This window comes from Girardinichthys multiradiatus, chromosome 5, assembly GCF_021462225.1.
Source record: "Girardinichthys multiradiatus isolate DD_20200921_A chromosome 5, DD_fGirMul_XY1, whole genome shotgun sequence".
In the NCBI taxonomy this organism is placed as follows: domain Eukaryota; kingdom Metazoa; phylum Chordata; class Actinopteri; order Cyprinodontiformes; family Goodeidae; genus Girardinichthys; species Girardinichthys multiradiatus.
The window spans coordinates 37,847,795-37,866,380 of NC_061798.1; the positions used below are offsets into that span (position 1 = coordinate 37,847,795).

Genomic DNA, 18,586 nt, shown 5'->3' on the forward strand with positions numbered 1-18,586 from the left:
GAAGGCATGGACGTCCTGAAACAACATGGTGTAGCTTCTCTCAATCAAACCATGATGGATTCAAAGAAGGCAGCCTGTGCAGTGCAGCTGGCTACAGGGGAGGCAAATGCCATGGCCTCAGAGAAGAGCAGCAATGCTTCTGGAATGTTGAAAGGCTTTGCAATCGGCATGGATTTCTACTTCACTGAAGACAAAGACGGACAGAAGCTGAAGAAAGGTCTCGAGTCAAAGCTCGCCAAAAAGATCCACAAACTAGCAGAAGACCTTGATGCTGGACTGGAAGAGCTCATGAAAATAAATGCTATGTTCAGTAGACACATTTAATAACAATCAGTCTCTTCCTATTGGGGTATGTGCCCGTGGTTTCAGTAGAGGTTGAGGGTCAACATTAGGGTGTAAATAATTACACAGCTTTAAAATGTGTCATCAAGTTAGATTTAATGATTGTGAAACGGAGTCTTTATTTACATTCCTTTGAGACATTTTGTTGATTTTGCTTTTCCTGTTTTTTTTATTCATCTTCTTTTTAATAAAGTACTGAAGACAAGGTTCAACCATAACATTGGACTGAGTCCTGCTTAATATCTGTGTGTGAAAGATGCCTTCATCCACTAAAACTGCTGAATTCTTTAGATTTGCCAAGCATATGCTTATTTCTCGCTGATGACATCTCTGAATCAATGCATCATTGTTTTTGTCATCCTAATTATGGGTTATGGTCAGAAGACGTGTTGTCTGAATGCTTATAAATTCAAAGTATACATTACAAAGTACAGTACCTTTTGTGTTAATTATTGTTTTTCAATTCAATTCAGTTTTATTTATATAGCGCCAATTCACAACACAAGTCGTCTCAAGGCACTTCACAAAGGGTTTGGAATGGTACCTATAAGTAGCTGAATGAAAACGTTTTGGACTGGACCTGATGCTAATTCAACATGCACCATCATGTAAAAGAGACATAACTGTGGTTCAAATTAAATACATGTATTAACAGTACTTCATTATTAATATTGATAAACAACATAGACATGATCAATCTCTGTTTGGTATTTAGTGTCGGTATTTATCAGAAATACAACCAACTTATAACAAAATAATTTTTGATAAACTCATCAGCACCCCCTTTGACAATTTATATAAAGAAATTTAACGGACGCGCTTTTTGCGTAAGTTGATCAGAATGTCAGGGAACATTTAAATTAACATTCCATGATTTTGGCTTTCCACTTGCACAGAAGTTTGTATCTTTAAATCTAACCTTGCTTGTGCACTTTAGGCTGAGCAGGTTCATCCAGTATCCAATATTTTTCAAAGGTTTTTTTTTTTTTCTCTGGCCCAACCCCTTTACCTTTATGCAGTGTTAACTGCGTATGTCTAAAATGTATTACCAGTTGAGCCACATGTTACATACTCATTTTGCTTTCGGTCTTGTAAGATTCATTGGTAAGAAACAACTTTAAGTTGACCATTCTGAAAGCAGAGTGAACACAGAACAACAAGATATTACAAGCTACATGATGTCCCAGGTAAGGAAACAAGTTATAAAGAATTTTAATTTATTGCTATATTTGCTAGTACATAATATTGCATCATCAAAATGATGGACATAAAACTATTCTGTATATTCTGTATAATGTTTAAATTTCATTTGTTTTAAGTAACGAGAATTAACAGACCTTTTCATTTAACTTTTAGTTTTATTGTAGCTTATCTCATAAATGTTAAAATTATAATAATCTCAAGTCTCAGAGAGCAAATCTTTGCACTGAGATCGGAGCAACCTTTATATTTTGTAGCATTTTAAATGTCCAGAACAATGACCGTTCCTGTTTATTACTGCACTAAGGGGTTAAATATCACATTTTCATTATACTAATTGCATATTTAGAAAACACCCAACAGCATGAAGCATTTAATAAATCTGATTAGTTATTGGAACATGTATGAAGTCCTTCAAATCAAAACCATCTATTTCATTCACTTTTGCAACCAGCTGCATTCCATAATGAACAATTGTTGCATTTTCTGTGTAAAAACCTAAAATAGAATATTGCTCAAAAACGATTTATGTTATTATGACATTCTTTTCTTACTGTATAAAACCTGGATGAGCCAGCTTAACTGCAAATTGTTGTTGAGCAAAACTATTTATTATGGTTGGCAGTTTTTAAATGAGGTTCTGTTGAGGTGGTATGAGCAGTAATCATTTTATCACCAAAAGACAACTCCAGTCTGGGAAATTTACATACAAACATACAAAGGACAGCTTTTTATAGGTCCTGTTCCTTCCTGTGAGTTGTTCACATTTTTGTACTCGTACTCGTACTCGTCGTCTTCCACTTATCCGGGACCGGGTCGCGGGGTCAGCAGACTCAGCAGAGACGCCCAGACGTACCTCTCTCCAGACACCTCCTCCAGTTCCTCCAGGGGGAGCCCAAGGCGTTCCCAGGCCAGCCGAGAGACATAGTCCCTCCAACGTGTCCTGGGCTGTCCCCTGGGCCTCCTCCCGGTGGGACGTGCCTGGAACACCTCCCGAGGAAGGCGTCCAGGAGGCATCCGGTATAGATGCCCGAGCCATCTCAACTGGCTCCTCTTGATGTGGAGAAGCAGCGGCTCTACTCCAAGCCCCTCCCGGATGGCCGAGTTCCTCACCCTATCTCTAAGGGAGTGCCCGGCCACCCTACGGAGGAAGCTCATTTCAGCCGCTTGTATCCGGGATCTCGTTCTTTCGGTCATGACCCAAAGTTCATGGCCATAGGTGAGGGTAGGAACGTAGACCGACCGGCACAGCGCCCCCATTACTGTGGCAGCCGCTCCGATCCGTCTGTTGATCTCCTGCTTCATTCTTCCCTCACTCGTGAACAAGACCCCGAGATACTTAAATTCCTCCACTTGAGGCAGGAACTCCCCTCCAACCTGAAGAGGACAAGCCACCCTTTTCCGGTCGAGTACCATGGCCTCGGACTTGGAGGAGCTGATCCTCATCCCAGCCACTTCACACTCGGCTGCAAACCGCCACAGCGCATGCTGTAGATCTTGGCTAGAGGGGGCCAGCAGGACCACGTTATCTGCAAAAAGAAGAGACGAAATCCACTGGTCCTTAAACCAGACCCCCTCCGGCCCTTGGCTGCGTCTAGAAATCCTGTCCATAAAAGTTATGAACAGGACCGGTGACAAAGGGCAGCCCTGCCGGAGTCCAACATGCACCGGGAACAGGTCCGACTTAGTGCCGGCAATGTGGACCAAACTCCTGCTCCGCTCGTACAGGGACCAGATGGCCCCTAATAAAGGGCCCCCAATTCCATACTCCTGGAGCACCCCCCACAGGGCATCACGAGGGACACAGTCGAATGCCTTCTCCAGGTCCACAAAACACATGTGAACCAGTTGGGCAAACTCCCATGAACCCTCGAGCACCCTGTAGAGGGTATAGAGCTGGTCCAGTGTTCCACGGCCGGGACGAAAACCACACTGCTCCTCCTGAAGCCGAGGTTCGACTATCGGTCGGACTCTCCTCTCCAATACCCTGGCGTAGGCCTTACCAGGGAGGCTGAGGAGTGTGATCCCCCTGTAGTTGGAACACACCCTCCGGTCACCCTTCTTATGAAGGGGGACCACCACCCCAGTCTGCCAGTCCAGAGGCACTGTCCCCGACCGCCACGCAATGTTGAAGAGGCGTGTCAACCATGACAGCCCTACAACATCCAGAGACTTGAGGTACTCAGGGCGGATCTCATCCACCCCCGAAGCCTTGCCACCACGGAGCTTTTTAACCACTTCGGTGACTTCAGCCTGGGTGATGAGTCCAACCCCGAGTCCCCAGCCTCTGTTTCCACCACGGAATGCGTGATGGCAGGATTGAGGAGATCCTCGAAGTACTCCTTCCACCGCCCGATAATGTCCTCAGTCGAGGTCAGCAGTCTCCCGCCCCCACTATAAACAGTGTTGGCGAAGCACTGCTTCCCCCTCCTGAGGCGCCGGACGGTATGCCAGAATCGCTTCAAGGCCAACCGGTTGTCCTTCTCCATGGCCTCACCGCACTCCTCCCAGGCCCGAGTTTTTGCCTCTGCCACAGCCCAGGCCGCAGCACGCTTGGCCTCACGGTACCTGTCAGCCGCCTCAGGAGTCCCACAAGCCAACCACAGCCGATAGGACTCCTTCTTCAGCTTGACAGCATCCCTTACTGCCGGTGTCCACCACCAGGTTCTGGGATTGCCGCCGCGACAGGCACCGCAGATCTTACGGCCGCAGCTACGGGCAGCAGCATCGACAATAGATGCGGAGAACATGGTCCACTCGGACTCTATGTCTCCAACATCCCCCGGGATCTGGTCGAAGCTCTCCCGGAGGTGGGAGTTGAATACATCCCTGGCCGAGGGCTCCGCCAGGCGTTCCCAGCAGACCCTCACTATGCGCTTGGGCCTGCCAAGTCTGTCCGGCTTTCTCCTCCTCCAGCGGATCCAACTCACCACCAGGTGGTGATCAGTGGACAGCTCAGCCCCTCTCTTCACCCGAGTGTCCAAAACATGCGGCCGAAGGTCTGATGATACAATAACAAAGTCGATCATCGACCTCCTGCCTAGGATGTCCTGGTGCCAAATGCACTGATGGACTAATGTTTGAACATGGTGTTCGTTATGGACTAGCACAGAAGTCCAATAACAAAACACCACTCGGATTCAGATCGGGGAGGCCATTCCTCCCGATCACGCCTCTCCAGGTGTCACTGTCGTTCCCCATGTGGGCGTTGAAGTCCCCCAGCAGAATAATGAAGTCCCCGGGAGGGCCACTATCCAGCACCCCTGACAGGGACGCCAAGAAGGCCGGATACTCTGCACTACCACTCGGCCCGTAGGCTGAAATGATAGTCAGAGACCTCTCCCCAACCCGAAGGCGCAGGGATACGACCCTCTCATCCACTGGGGTAAACCCCAACACGAGACGGCTGAGCTGGGGGGCAACAAGCAAACCCACACCAGCCCGCCGCCTCTCCCCGTGGGCCACTCCAGAGTAGAAGAGAGTCCAACCCCTCTCAAGCGAGGTGACATTCCACGTCCCTAGAGCCGCTGAGGTCTCCACCTTTGTCCGCCACCCAATCCTCTTTGCACCGGTCCCTCACGGTTCCCCCTGCAAGTGGTGGGCCCACTGGGGGATGGCCTCGCGTCTCTCGTTCGGGCTTGGCCTGGCCGGGTCCCGCGAGGACCAACCCGGTCACCAGGCGCTCTCCGACGAGTCCCGACCCCAGGCCTGGCTCCAGGGTGGGACCCCGGCTCCGCCGTACCGGGCGACGTCACGTGCCTCGATATTTTGTTCTTCATGAGGGATTCTTGAACCACTCTTTGTCTGACCCATCACCTAGAGCCTGTTTGCCATGGGAGACCCTACCAGGGGCATTTAGGCCCCAGACAACATAGCCTCTAGGATCATTTGAGCACCCAAACCCCTCCACCACGTTAAGGTGGCGGTTCAAGGAGGGACACATTTTTGTAATACTTTTTAAATTAAGCCACGCTTGGGTATTGCTTTAATTCTGCACTTAACACGTTCTTTACTTCACATACAAAAATACAAAAACATTTTAGTGTTGTTCAGACAAAAAGATGTTTAACAATGACCACACCCTACAGAAAAACATAATGTGTTGAGCTTATCTTCCAGAGGAGTCTGAAATGAAAGGCCCTTCCCAAATCAATAAGATAGCATTCACTTGGATATTTTTTATATTTTATTAGATGGTTACTCTGGCCAGATACACTTTGCAAATTCCGTTTTTCACTATGCATTTCCTTGTTGGACCAGAATCTTCTGTAGTTTTTGTGTGTAAATATTAATTACACACAAGTTAAAACAGTCTGATGCAAATATGTTTATGGTTTAAAGGTAAAATAAAACATGTATGTAACCACTACAGCATTTTTAGCTTAAAGCGTATTATTGTTTTGGCACTGCTCTGACATGCCATTAGCTGAAAAAACATCTTTTTCATCACTGTGAATACACCCAGAGAGTTATCATCTAAAGATAAGATACTGAATGACCCAACAGTTAAGAAATCTGAACAATCCTTTTAAATTCATACTTTGGAGACTTGATGGACCTTCAGATTAATATATTTTGCCTAGAACAGGTCCGTGTCCAGATTTGAGCTTAGCACAATGAGTACTATAAAAAAAAATTCCCAAACATTTTGCAGTTACCATTTTTCTGTAAGTCTCAAATGCCAATCATGGTGTTTGAGTTCAGATAGAAGCAAGTTATTTCACTTAGTAGTTTACTTAGGCTAAGAGTTCTTAAATAGTAGTTGTCACACTTTTTCTTCGAAATTTGCATAGCACAAATATCAAAATACATTTAGCCACCTACATAACTCTTTCTGAAAAGTCATAGCTGAAAATAATTTATAGAATGTGACCATCAAGTGCACAAATAAGTGGCGTTTGTTTATTTTTTGCAGCCAAGGCGTCCTGTTGCTGCTCCAAGGAGTAGGCCTAACCTTCAATCTAATGCTTTGGATGAAAAGCTGATAAAATGTGTCTCTACTCCTCAGTCTCCTACTAAATCTTCACAGGTTTGGGATGTACTAAAGTATAATAATACAAATGAATTTTGCAAATAAAAAGATTTAATGCACAAATTTAAGAAATCTATCAAAAGATTTTAGTCTCCATTTAGTTTGATTAAAATTACGTTTTTTGATGTGGACTGTGGTTCCCGTTTCTCTTTTAAACTCAGAAATATGTAGAGGATGCTACTCCACCACCAGTTTTACCAAAGACATGGTCAAGACAAAATTCTGGACAAAATGACACATCCAATAACAGAAAGGAGCTGGAGGTACTAATTGTTCAGTTAAACATTTAATTTGTGTAGTATTTGACACACTGTGATGATTTTCCTCTTGAGGTAGACTAGATAGGATTGTGTGGAAATAACATTATTTGTTTACACTCTATGCCATTTGTCAGCACAAGATCAAGTGTATGTTAACAGGAGTGTGTAGTTCTGTAAACATTTTGGATAATACAAAATTAGTCTAAACTAGCGTTCAAGGTTACATGTAGGTTTTTAGTTTTAGTGTCTAAATGAATATAAAAATTCTCCACTATAATGACTTCATTAGTATTTAGCACTAAACCAGATTAGAGCTCTGAGAAGTCAGTAAGTGCATGGTAGATGATAGGAAATAACCAACAGATGACGTTTGTGCATTACAGTTTGGATATATATAAAATATGAATATGTGATTTTCAAAAAAAGCTGTCTCCATTTTGTTTCAATTAAAATTCTGTTTACTGATGTGGTGAATGTGGTGACTGTTTTTCTTTTAAACTCAGAGATATTTAGGGGATTCTACTCCACCACCAGCTTTACCAAAGACATGGTCAGGACAAAATTCTGAACAAAATGAAACCTTCAATGACAGAAGGGAGCGGGAGGTACTAATTGTTCAGTTAAACATTTACTTTTTGTACTATTTGACACACTGTGATGATTGTTCTTCTTAGGGGCAGACTAGACAGGATTGTAAGGAAATACTATTATTTGTTTACACTCTATGCCATATGAGAGACTGAACTGTAAGTAATAATGGTCCAAGGGCTGACATGTTTTAAATATTGCAGCTACTCCTCCTCCCCATGGAGTATTTTCAGGAATGTGAGAAGGAGTTGACTTATTCATATTAGCATAATCATCTTGCTGCATCCAGGTTTCAGTAAAACAACAAAACAAATAACATAGAATATTTTGACAAATCAAACCATTAAAAATTAAATGACTTTTGCAAAATTGAACTTAAATATAAATGTGTCATTATCAATCTTCTCTCCATTTGGTTTTGGTTAAAAGTATGTTTATTGTTGTGGTGACTGTGGTGAATGTTTTTCTTTACAACTCAGATATATTTAGAGGATTCTACTACACCACAGGTTTTACCAAAGGCATAATCAAGGGAAAATTCTGGACAAAATACCTCCAATGACAGAAAGGAGCAGACGTTACTCATTTTTCAGTTAAACATTTACTTTTTGTAGGATTTGACATACTGTGAGGATTTTCCTCTCGAGGCAGACTAGACAGGATTGTGGGGAATTATTTGTTTACACTCTATGCCATTTGTCAGTATAAGATCAAGTGTATGTTAACAGGAGTGTGTATGTCTGTAAATATTTTGGATAATACAAAACTAGTCTAAAATAGCTTTAAAAGTTGCATTTAGTTTTTTAGTTTCAGTGTCTAAATGAATATTAAACTTTTACACTATAATGACTTCATCATTATTTAGCACTAAACCAGATTACAACTCTGAGAAGTCAGTAAGTACATGGTAGATGATAGCAGTCTACCAACAGATGATGTGTTTGTGCATTGCAGTTTGGATAAATATAAAATATAAATATTTGATTTTCAAAAATAGCTGTCTCCATTTTGTTTCAGTTAAAATTGTGTTTACTGATGTGGTGACTGTGGTGACTGTTTTTCTTTTAAACTCAGATATATTTAGAGGATTCTACTCCACCACCAGTTTTACCAAAGACATGGTCAAGACAAAATTCTGAACAAAATGAAACCTTCAATGACAGAAGGGAGCGGGAGGTACTCATTTTTCAGTTAAACTTTTACTTTTGTAGTATTTGACACTCGGTGATGATTTTATTCTCAGTGGCAGATTAGACAGGCTTGTGTGGAAATAATATGATATGTTTAAACTCTATGCCATATGTCAGCTAAAGAGTGTTTAGGTCTGTAAACATTTTGGGTAATACCAAATTGTCTAAAAGAGCTTTAAAAGTTACATTTAATTTGTCTAAAATATCTTTAAAAGTTACATTTAGGTGTTTAGTTTCAGTGCCTACATGAATAACAACATTCTCCACTCTAATGACTTTAACAGTTTTTAGCACTAAACCAGATTACAACTCTGAGAAGTCAGTAAGTGCATAGTAGACGATACCAAACTACCAACAGAAGAGGTGTTTGTGCTTTGCAGTATGTATAAGTACACATATGTCATTTTCAGAATTTAGCTATCTCTCTTTGGTTTCGATTAAAATTCTGTTTATTAATGTGGTGACTGTGGCTTTTGTTTTTCTTTTAAATTCAGAGATATTTAGGGGATTCTAGTCCACCGCCACTTTCTCGAAGAACATGGTCAAGACAAAATTCTGGACGAACTGAAGCCACTGATGACAAAGAGAAGGAGAAGGTAATATATTTTTCTCTCAGGGTCAGAAACGTCGGTGAGCTTAAACTGTATGGTATATACAAGGGGGTGAGACAGAAATGGTTACAAAGATGTAGTTGTTTGTTCATACTTGTGTATGCCATTTGTCAGTGCAAGATCAAGTTTATGTTGACAGCAGTGGGTAAAGTTGTAAACATTTCAGGTAAAGACGAATAACTCTAAAGTAGAATTGAAGGAAACATTTAGGTTTTCAGTTTTGGTGTCTATATACATGTTGAAATCCCTCAATATAATGGCTATTAGTATTTAGCAATAAATCAGATTAGACAATCTGAGAATTAAACTCAGAATTCACAACAATAGCCTGGTGGGAGATATAAAACTACAAACAATAGAGGTTTTCATGCTTTACAATTTGAGAGCAATTTTATTAGAAATGTAAATAATAAATTTCCTAGAACTAAATAATAAATCTGCTTTAAAGAGGGTTTCTCCTCCTCCTCATTGGCTAGCACTTTGAAAAATGTAAAAATTTAGATAGGAGTTGACTGATTAATAGTTAACATGTACTTCATAATCCCACTGCCACACCCCATGGTTAATGTAGAACAAATACATTAATCTAATTTAAAAAAAATCAAGTAATGCAAATTAAATGCATTTTGCAAATTCAAATTTATATGTAAAAATGTAAATAATTATTTAAGATTTAGCAATCTGTGTTTGGTTTTAATTAAGTATTACTTTACAGATATGGTGATTGGTTTCTTGTTTGTTATTTAAATTCAGAAATGTTTAGGGGATTCTTCTACACCCTTGAGGATGTGGTCAAGACAGAATACTGGAGAAAATAAAACTGTTTCAGAAAGACAAAAGAAAAACACAAACATTTTGCTGTTAAATGCTAAATTTTTTGTTTATTAGTAAAGTGTGTTTCATTTCAGATTCTGTTTACATCTGTTTTCTAATGTAAAGAAAGTTGGGGTTTCTCAACTTTTGTTAAACCTTTGGTAAACTTAGTCTATCATTTTCCAGCAAACTTTCATAGAAATTCCAATGTCAACATTTACTGTTACAGAGCAGAATTCTTGCATTAACTCGCAGTGTGTCAACTTTGTAAATTCTGGTTGTATATGTCTTGAAAAAGTGCAGAAGCTGAGCACACACATATTTTGTTATGGGGGTCAAAGAAACATAATGCAAAGAACTGACTCAATTGTTTGTCAACCGTAGTAACTGTCAATATTTTTTCCTGTAAGGTTGTTAAAGACAGTGATCTACACCGTCCTCCTTTGCCAACTAGGACACCAAAACGGCAACCAAAACCGAAAACTGTAACACAGGTGAGTGCTTACAACTTATTGCAGATTTTATCTCAATAGATCCTCAAGCTGCAGCATTGAAGTGTGTTATAAACAGTCTGTCTGTTACTAGGAAGGCTCATCTGTTTCCTACGAGAAAATGACACGTAAGTGACATGACTGAAATAATTTACCTTCTGATACCCTGTGATTACATTTAATCATTTTGTTGAAGGTGAAAGCCATTTTACCCGTTCGCCATTTCAAAGTTTTGCCAAATTTGTATTTTCGTATCTGACTTTCAGGTATGAAGCCAAGGGACATTTTGTACTGCCTAATTTTCTATAATCTGCTCATAGTCTATAGGAAAATGCTTTTATGCGATTCCAATAAGTAAAATGTATCAACTGGTGATCAATCATAGTTCCTTTGGGTAAGCAAGGGATTATAATGAATCTTACTTAATATTAACTGACTGGCCCAAACAGGAATCTCACAACTGATAACAATAAGGCAAAATATAAAACGTTCATAAAATAACTTACAAATAACTTAATCTATGCATGATATTTTGCATGTCTTTTTATTTAATGTAACTAATCAAAATAACTTTAAAAGGATTAAGAGAAATAAACTAATAGTTAAGTCCAGAAGTTACATTTGTTGGTTTAAGGAAACAAAACAGAAGAAGGTATCAATAAAATGGATCAATATGAATATTTGAATTTGGCAAAGGGACAAACTAACCTGGAGCCTTTTGTTGCTAAACTGTAGTTTTATTAATTTGCAGCATGGAGTAAAGTTTCATGGGATCCCCAACTTAAAGGATTATCAGAACCAAAGTAAGTAGACTATAACATCTTGTCTTTTTTTATATACAGGACTTTTTTAAATATAGAACAGAATATAATAGAGCTGCACAGTGGAGCAGTTGGAGCAACAATGCCCTAGATTTGAATGCTGGCCTGGGGTCTTTCTTCATGGAGTTTTGGATGTTCTCTTCGTGCATGTATAGGTTCTCTCCAGGTTTCTTACAGCTTCCTCCCATAGTCAAAACACATGAATGTTAGATTAACCATTGGGCTACTCTAAATTGCCCTTGGGTATGAGTGTGCATGTTTGTGTCAAAAAGTATTTCATAGTGTTCTTATCTTATTGTACTGTTTAGCTAAAGGATGTGCTAGAACTGATTGATTTTTGAGTCTGACGTTGCAATTTCAAATGTTCCAAGTTGAAAAATTAAACAGGAATGTCCCCTTACTTTAGAGTTTCAAGCGTAAAAGTCAAACATTTCTCACCAACTCTGACCTTTAAATCCAATATGGCTGCTGCATGTTTAGAACATAGCTACTGTAATAAAATGTTCCACCTCGTTGAATCTTTCCCACAGACATTGCTGTACAATCTCTGTTAGTGAACATGTTCTATATATTTTGACAGTGTTCTGCCAGTTCAGATAACACAGTTTAAAACTAAATTATGTACATAGATTTCCACATAGACATTTTGAATTAAGTTCACAAATTCAACTTGAATTAGTCCTGATCAAATCATCATATTTTTAATTAAACAATCTTTGAAAAATGTACAGTGAGGGGAACAAGTATTTGATACACTGCCAATTCTGCAGGTTTTCCCACTTGCAATGCATGTAGAATTTTTTAATTTTTATCATAGGTACTCTTCAACTGCGAGTGATGGAATCAAAAACAAAAATCCAGAAAATCACATTGTGTGATTTTTAAGTAATTATTTGCATTTTATTGCATAACATAAGTATTTGATCACCTAACAACCAGTAAGAATTCCAGCTCTCACTGGCTTGTTAGTTCTTCTTTAAGAAGCCCTCCTATTCTCCACTTATTACCTGTATTAACTGCACCTGTTTGGAGTCATTATCTGTATTAAAGACCCCTGTCCACACACTCAATCAAACTCCAACCTCTCTACAATGGCCAAGACCAGAGAGCTGTGTAAGGATATCAGGGATAAAATAGACCTGCACAAGGCTGGGATGGGCTACAGGAAAATAGCCAAGCAGCTTGGTGAGAATGCAACAACTGTTGGCACAATAATAAGAAAATGGAAGAAGTATAAGATGACGGTCAATCGCCCTCGGTCTGGGGCTCCCTGCAAGATCTCACCTCGTGGGGGCATCAATGATCATGAGGAAGGTGAGAGATCAGCCCAGAACTACACAACAGGACCTAGTCAATGACCTGAAGAGAGCTGAGACCACAGTCTCAAAGAAGACCATAAGGAACACACTACGCCGCCATGGCTTTAAATCCTGCAGCGCACGCAAGGTCCCCCTGCTCAAGCCACAGCATGTCCAGGTCTGTCTGAAGTTTGCCAATGACCATCTGGATGATCCAGAGGAGGAAACTGAGAAGGTCGTGTGGTATAATGAGACAAAAATCGAGCTTTTTGGTCTAATCTCCACTCGCCATGTTTGGAGGAAGAAGAAGAATGAGTACAACCCCAAGAACACCATCCCTACCATGAAGCATGGAGGTTAAAACATAATTCTTTGGAGGTGCTTTTCTGCAAAGGGGACAGGATGACTGCACCATATTGAGGGGAGGATGAATGGGGCCATGTATCGGGAGATCTTCAAGATTCAAGATTCTTTACTGTCATTATGTCACCATAATGAAATTTAACTGAGACCCGGCTCAAAAGATACACATGTAGATTATAGACACTTACAAAATTTAAAAACACTAGCTAAGGAGAACATATGTACATGGAAAGCGGCATGTAGTATTTAGTATTTACATAAAGTGCAGCTTGTGCTGTTGCTGAGAGGGGCTGGTGGTTTGTTTGATTGTCAGTTTAGTGTCTGCCTGCAGGGGGACAATTGCCTTCACTTCTTTGGGAAAGAAGCTGTTTCTGAATGTTTTTGATGTAATGTTCCTAAATCATTTTCCTGACGGAAGTGTAGCAATGTGTCTGGCTTTTTTCTGGACTCGTGCAGCATAAATCGAGTCAGTAGACGACATCACCAATCCCCTGTGCTATCCTCACCACCCTTGGTAATACTTCTTAGCAAACAACCTCCTTCCCTCAGTAAGGGCACTAAAGATGGGTCGTGCCTGGGTCTTCCAGCATGACAATGACCTAAAGCACACAGCCAGGGCAACTATGGAATGGCTCCATAAGAAGCATCTCAAGGTCCTAGAGTGGCCTAGCCAATCTTCAGACCTGAATTTGATTGAAATCCTTTGGAGGGAGCTGAAAGTCCGGAGAAGATCTGTATGGAGGAGTGGTCCAAAATCCCTGCTGCAGTGTATGCGAACCTCGTCAAGAACTACAGGAAACATCTGATATCTGTAATTGCAAACAAAGGTTTCTGTACCAAATACTAAGTTTTGTTTTTCTGATGTATCAAATACATATGTCATGCAATAAAATGCAAAAGAATTACTTAAAAGTCACACAATGTGATTTTCTGGATTTTTGTTTTAGATTCACTTAGTCACTCACAGTTGAAGAGTACTTATGATAAAAATTAAAAACTTCTACATGCTTTGCAAGTGGGAAAACTTGCAAAATCAGCAGTGAATTAAATACTAGTTCTCCCCACTGTATGTAAGAACATAGGTTGGGTTAAAAGTCATTGTATGTTTGATGTCAGTGTACCGGAGTCAAACTCCTTGTTTGTGTGCATGAACTTGGCAAGATAACTGATTCTGACTTTCAGCTTTATATTCTGATATATATGGATATGGCATAAATAATCATCAGCTCTTGTTCCTAGTACATGATTCTTAGCTTGAGTTTGTTTTGATCGTTCTCAAAATAGTCACCACTGCAGTTTTCTCTTGAGCAGATTCAGTTTGGTCAATGTGCTTGAAAAACCCATATATCTAGCTTTTTCTGCACTCAGTAGTTTTGTAGTTGACTTAAAAATAGTTGATCACACCAATGGCGGCAGTTGGTAGCAATGTTGCCTTGCAGCAAGAAGGTCCTGGGTTCGACTCCCGGCCAGGGGTCTTTCTGCATCTCCCTGTGCATGCATGGGTTCTCTCCGGGTACCCCGGCTTCCTCCCACAGTCCAAAAATATGATTGTTAGGTTAGGTCTCTATAAATTGCCGTTAGGTGTGAATGAGTGTGTACGTGGTTGTTTGTCCTGTCTGTGACCAGCGAAAGACCTGTCCAGGGTGTCAGCTATTTTTCCTGGTACATGGTTGTTAGCTTCTGTTTGTTTTGATCGTCCTCAAAATAGTCACCACTGTAGTGGTGACCATTTGGTCACCACCGGGGTGTACCCCTCCTCACCACCCATAGACTAATGGAGATAGGCACCAGCAACCCACTATGGAAGAAGCGGTCGAAAATGTCTGACTGACTGACCACCAATGGCAACCTAAATCCTAACATTGCTACTTTTTGCACAGTTTGAAAACCATAACTTATTAATTCAAAGCTAGATCAAAACACTGTTTCAACCTGTAGCCTACAATGTTGTTCTTCCAGAATTTGCTCAAAAATTGGTGTATAGAAGATAAACCTTTTGCTAAACCCATTTCACTGAACTGAATATGTTCAAATTACTCAAACATCCTTGTAATGTTCAAGGGTCATTAATATAAAAGCTGAGCATCTGTACAAAGCAATCCAGGAATACATCCAGCTAATGGCTGCACATGGTGGGGAGCTTAAGGATCTCATCTCGGAGCTACTATGCATCGCTAACAACTTGGACAAGGTAATGTTACACTGTACAGTTCTATACAATAAAAAAAAGTGAATGTCCAAATATGCAAATCAGAAGCCTACAGAGTGTAGATAACTGCTATCTTTCTGCTTTTAATGAAAGTCTATTTACCTTGGGCAGAGGTGAGTTCATTGTATAATGTGGAAACTATTTTACTATAAGGTTTCAAAGGGAACAAAGATTGCTGGCATCACTGGGGGTGCATCATCAGTGGCGGGAGGGGTTGCAGCAGCCGCCGGCGTGATTCTGGCCCCTTTCACAGCTGGAGCCTCACTGGCACTTACTGTTGTAGGAGCAGGTGTGGCTGCAGCCGGCGGTGTCACTGGTGCATCAGCAGCCATCGCAAACAAGGTAACTTTTAGGTGGTGTCCATAAGACACTTTTGCGCCTAAAGGGTATATTATGCGTATCAACTACTGTCCTTGGTAAAGACATATCAGATATATAACACTTGAACCTTTTAGCACATTTTCACATTTTGTCACTCACTGTGTTTTATTAAGATTTTATGATAGACCAAAACAAAGTAACACATAATTGAACAGTGGAAGGAAAATGATACATGGTCAATACTTTGGGGTGATGTATCTACTATGCAAATCTAGAGACTGAAATTGTTTCCCATTTTCTTTGCAAAATAGCTTGACCTCAGTTAGATTGGATGAAGAATGTGAGCAGCAACTTTCAAGTCTTCTCAGTTGAATGTAGGTTTGGACAGTAACTGAACTATTTTGGCACTGTGATATTAGCAAATACATACAAATTACACTTTTCAGATTTTGTAAAAAAACATTCAAACCTATAGATTATTTTCCTTCTACTTTCAAATATATACATATATTACTTTGTGTTACTCTATCATAGAAAATCTGATAAAAAAACATAAAATGTTTGGAAAGTAACTTCACAATGTGGAAAAATTGAAAGTGTTTGAAAACTTGTACAAGATATTGTAATTGGGTGTGGGTGTATGATGCAAGTGTGTTTGCACCAAATTAACAAAATACTACTTTGGTGTGCATAATGGAAATGCATTGCACCTTGAATACAACAGTCTGAGCAGTCCTTTGCATTACTAATGTTGCAAAGGGGACTCCACATCAACATATTGTTGTGCTTTTGTTTGGGTATACAGAATAAAATCTATACCGGTACTTTTGTTTTCTATCTACCTTTTGTAAAATGTATATATTTATTTTGCCTGCAGCTGACAACTATAAAATAGTATTAGGTATTACATGTACACATAATATTATTATTATCAATATTATTAAATGTTGCTGAACATATTCCAAACACTCATAGAAAGACGCAACTACAAGAAATACAGATAGGAGTTCTGAGTTAATGAAGTTAAGCGAATAAAGTGTCGTTTTTTTTAGATGCACCTAATTATTATTATTAGTACAACAAACCCCAAAACTGCACCACGACCAATAATGCACTAAATGCTTCTGTGTAATAGCTAAACTTGTACAATCTGTTTTTCCAGGCTAATTTAAATCAGGACAATAAGAAAATCAACAAAACCTTACAGGAGTTTAAGGATGTTTATGAAAAACTTCTAACTTGCTTGAAGTTCATCAATGAAGGCATAGACCTGCTGAAGCACCATGGTGTGTCTCTTCTCAAAGACATGATGGACAATAACATGATGGATTCAGAGAAAGCAGCCTCAGCAGTGGAGCTGGCTATAGGGGAGGCAAGTGCCATTTCCTCAGAGAGGAGCATCAGTGCTTCTGGTGTGCTGGACGGCTTTGCAATTGGTATGAATTACTACTTCACCAAAGATGGAAAGAAGGTGAAGAAGGGTCTCGAGTCGAAGCTCGCCAAGAAGCTCCGCACACTAGGGGAAGACCTTGAACTTGGATTGAAAGAGCTCAATGATACAAAGGATGTGTTCAGTCAGCATGTTTAAAAACAATAAATCCTTTCTTATCAGAGCTTATGGTTTTAGAACAGGTTGGGTTTTTTCAAGATTAATGCAAAGTTTTGAAATGTTTTAATCAGCATTAATGTAATGATTATAAACACTAGAAAATAAGTCTGTATTTACTTTGGCTTATTGTATTTTTGATACTTCCTGTGCTTTTTATGAATGAGCTTTCTTAATAAAGTTCTGCACTCAATGAAGGATCAACAATCACAGTAGAATAAGTCCTGCTTATTTGTGTCTGGGTTCAGTATAGTTGTGTTGTCTATATATTACATTAATCAAACTATAAATGTAGGTTAAAGGGCTCCAGGTTAATGTGTGCCCAGTTTCTAGATCTGCCAACAACTGTCCTAAACAGACTCAACCAAACCCAGAGACTGCCGATGAAACAAACAGCAGACAGAACTTTACGCTGTGGAGTGGAAATCAAATTTATCTGAACTTACACCTGAATATTAACAAGTGTGTGTTATGATTTGGGGTTGTTTGGTTTTTGGTTTCGGGTTTTTTCCTTTTATGTTTTTATGTTATGGTTTGCGAGATATAGGACCCCAGAATGCAGACGAGCAGGCAGCGTGATGGTAAGTGCAAAGGTTTAATTAAAAAAAAACTCACTCACAGCAGGAGGCAGGAACAAAACAACAAACGGGCAGGCGAGACAGGCATGGCATGAGCAACAAAACAAGACTTGATATGAGAACAAGACATGATCAGAGAAAAATGTTTCCGCAATGAATGACAGAATAGGTGTGTATATATGGAGTGAAAACCAGGTGGAGCAAGGAGACAGATTAACTTGGAGCAGGTGAACCGAATAAACTTAATTCGCAGCCACGTTTTTGTTCTGTCTGTCAATTAAGTTTATTCGGTTCACCTGCTCCAGGTTAATCTGTCTCCTTCCTCCACCTGGTTTTTACTCCATATATACACACCTGTTCAGTGTGCCTCAACAAATTGAAATATTATTTTAAATTTGTTATTTAAAGGTTAGTTTATTTCAATAATTGGTACTGAAAAAGACACACTGAGTCATATTTCAAACATTTACTTTATGTTAACGGCTTACAGATCATAAAAACACAAGTCGGTTTGTTAAAAGATAATAATATCACATAAAACCAATTAAAAAATTTGATTTTTAATACAGAAATTTTATTTTATGGCAATGGTATGGCCTCAGTCCTACTCCTCAAGGGTGTACGTTTTAAATATATTGCTCCCCTATAGCTGATTTAAATGACCTAATTAGGTCCTCAGAATTACATCAACATTATCACGAGCCTGCTCATGACTCAGGTGTGTTGCACTAGTATGAGATCTAAAACATACAGGACACTGGTCCTTAAGGATTTTGGGCACCACTGACCTAAACAGTCATGGGGAAGACTTTTGACTTATTTCAAGTGTTGCTGGAGTCTTCACCTTACCAGATTGTTGTCCC

The 18,586-nt window shown here is 39.9% G+C and overlaps 1 protein-coding gene across 2 annotated transcripts; it reads left to right on the forward strand.

Annotated features, from left to right (window-relative positions):
• Positions 1-1,393: 1,393 nt before the first annotated feature.
• LOC124868838 (apolipoprotein L3-like) lies at positions 1,394-17,357 on the forward strand. 2 transcript variants are annotated; one of them, XM_047366461.1, is made up of 11 exons: positions 1,394-1,529; positions 6,458-6,571; positions 6,736-6,837; positions 8,497-8,598; positions 9,107-9,208; positions 10,447-10,530; positions 10,622-10,655; positions 11,279-11,330; positions 15,071-15,200; positions 15,372-15,560; positions 16,702-17,357. In XM_047366461.1, the coding sequence occupies exons 1-11, from the start codon at positions 1,518-1,520 to the stop codon at positions 17,125-17,127; spliced, it is 1,347 nt and encodes a 448-aa protein (XP_047222417.1). In that variant the 5' UTR covers positions 1,394-1,517; the 3' UTR covers positions 17,128-17,357. The 2 variants fall into 2 exon arrangements, with proteins under 2 accessions (XP_047222417.1, XP_047222418.1); XM_047366462.1 differs by lacking the exon at positions 8,497-8,598.
• Positions 17,358-18,586: the final 1,229 nt, after the last annotated feature.

What these genes read in the sequence shown, in the direction of transcription:
- LOC124868838 (XM_047366461.1), top strand. An exon ending in CTCCTACTAAATCTTCACAG is followed by an intron (nt 6,572 to 6,735) that starts GTTTGGGATGTA and finishes TTTTAAACTCAG; the next exon opens with AAATATGTAGAGGATGCTAC. An exon ending in ATAACAGAAAGGAGCTGGAG is followed by an intron (nt 6,838 to 8,496) that starts GTACTAATTGTT and finishes TTTTAAACTCAG; the next exon opens with ATATATTTAGAGGATTCTAC.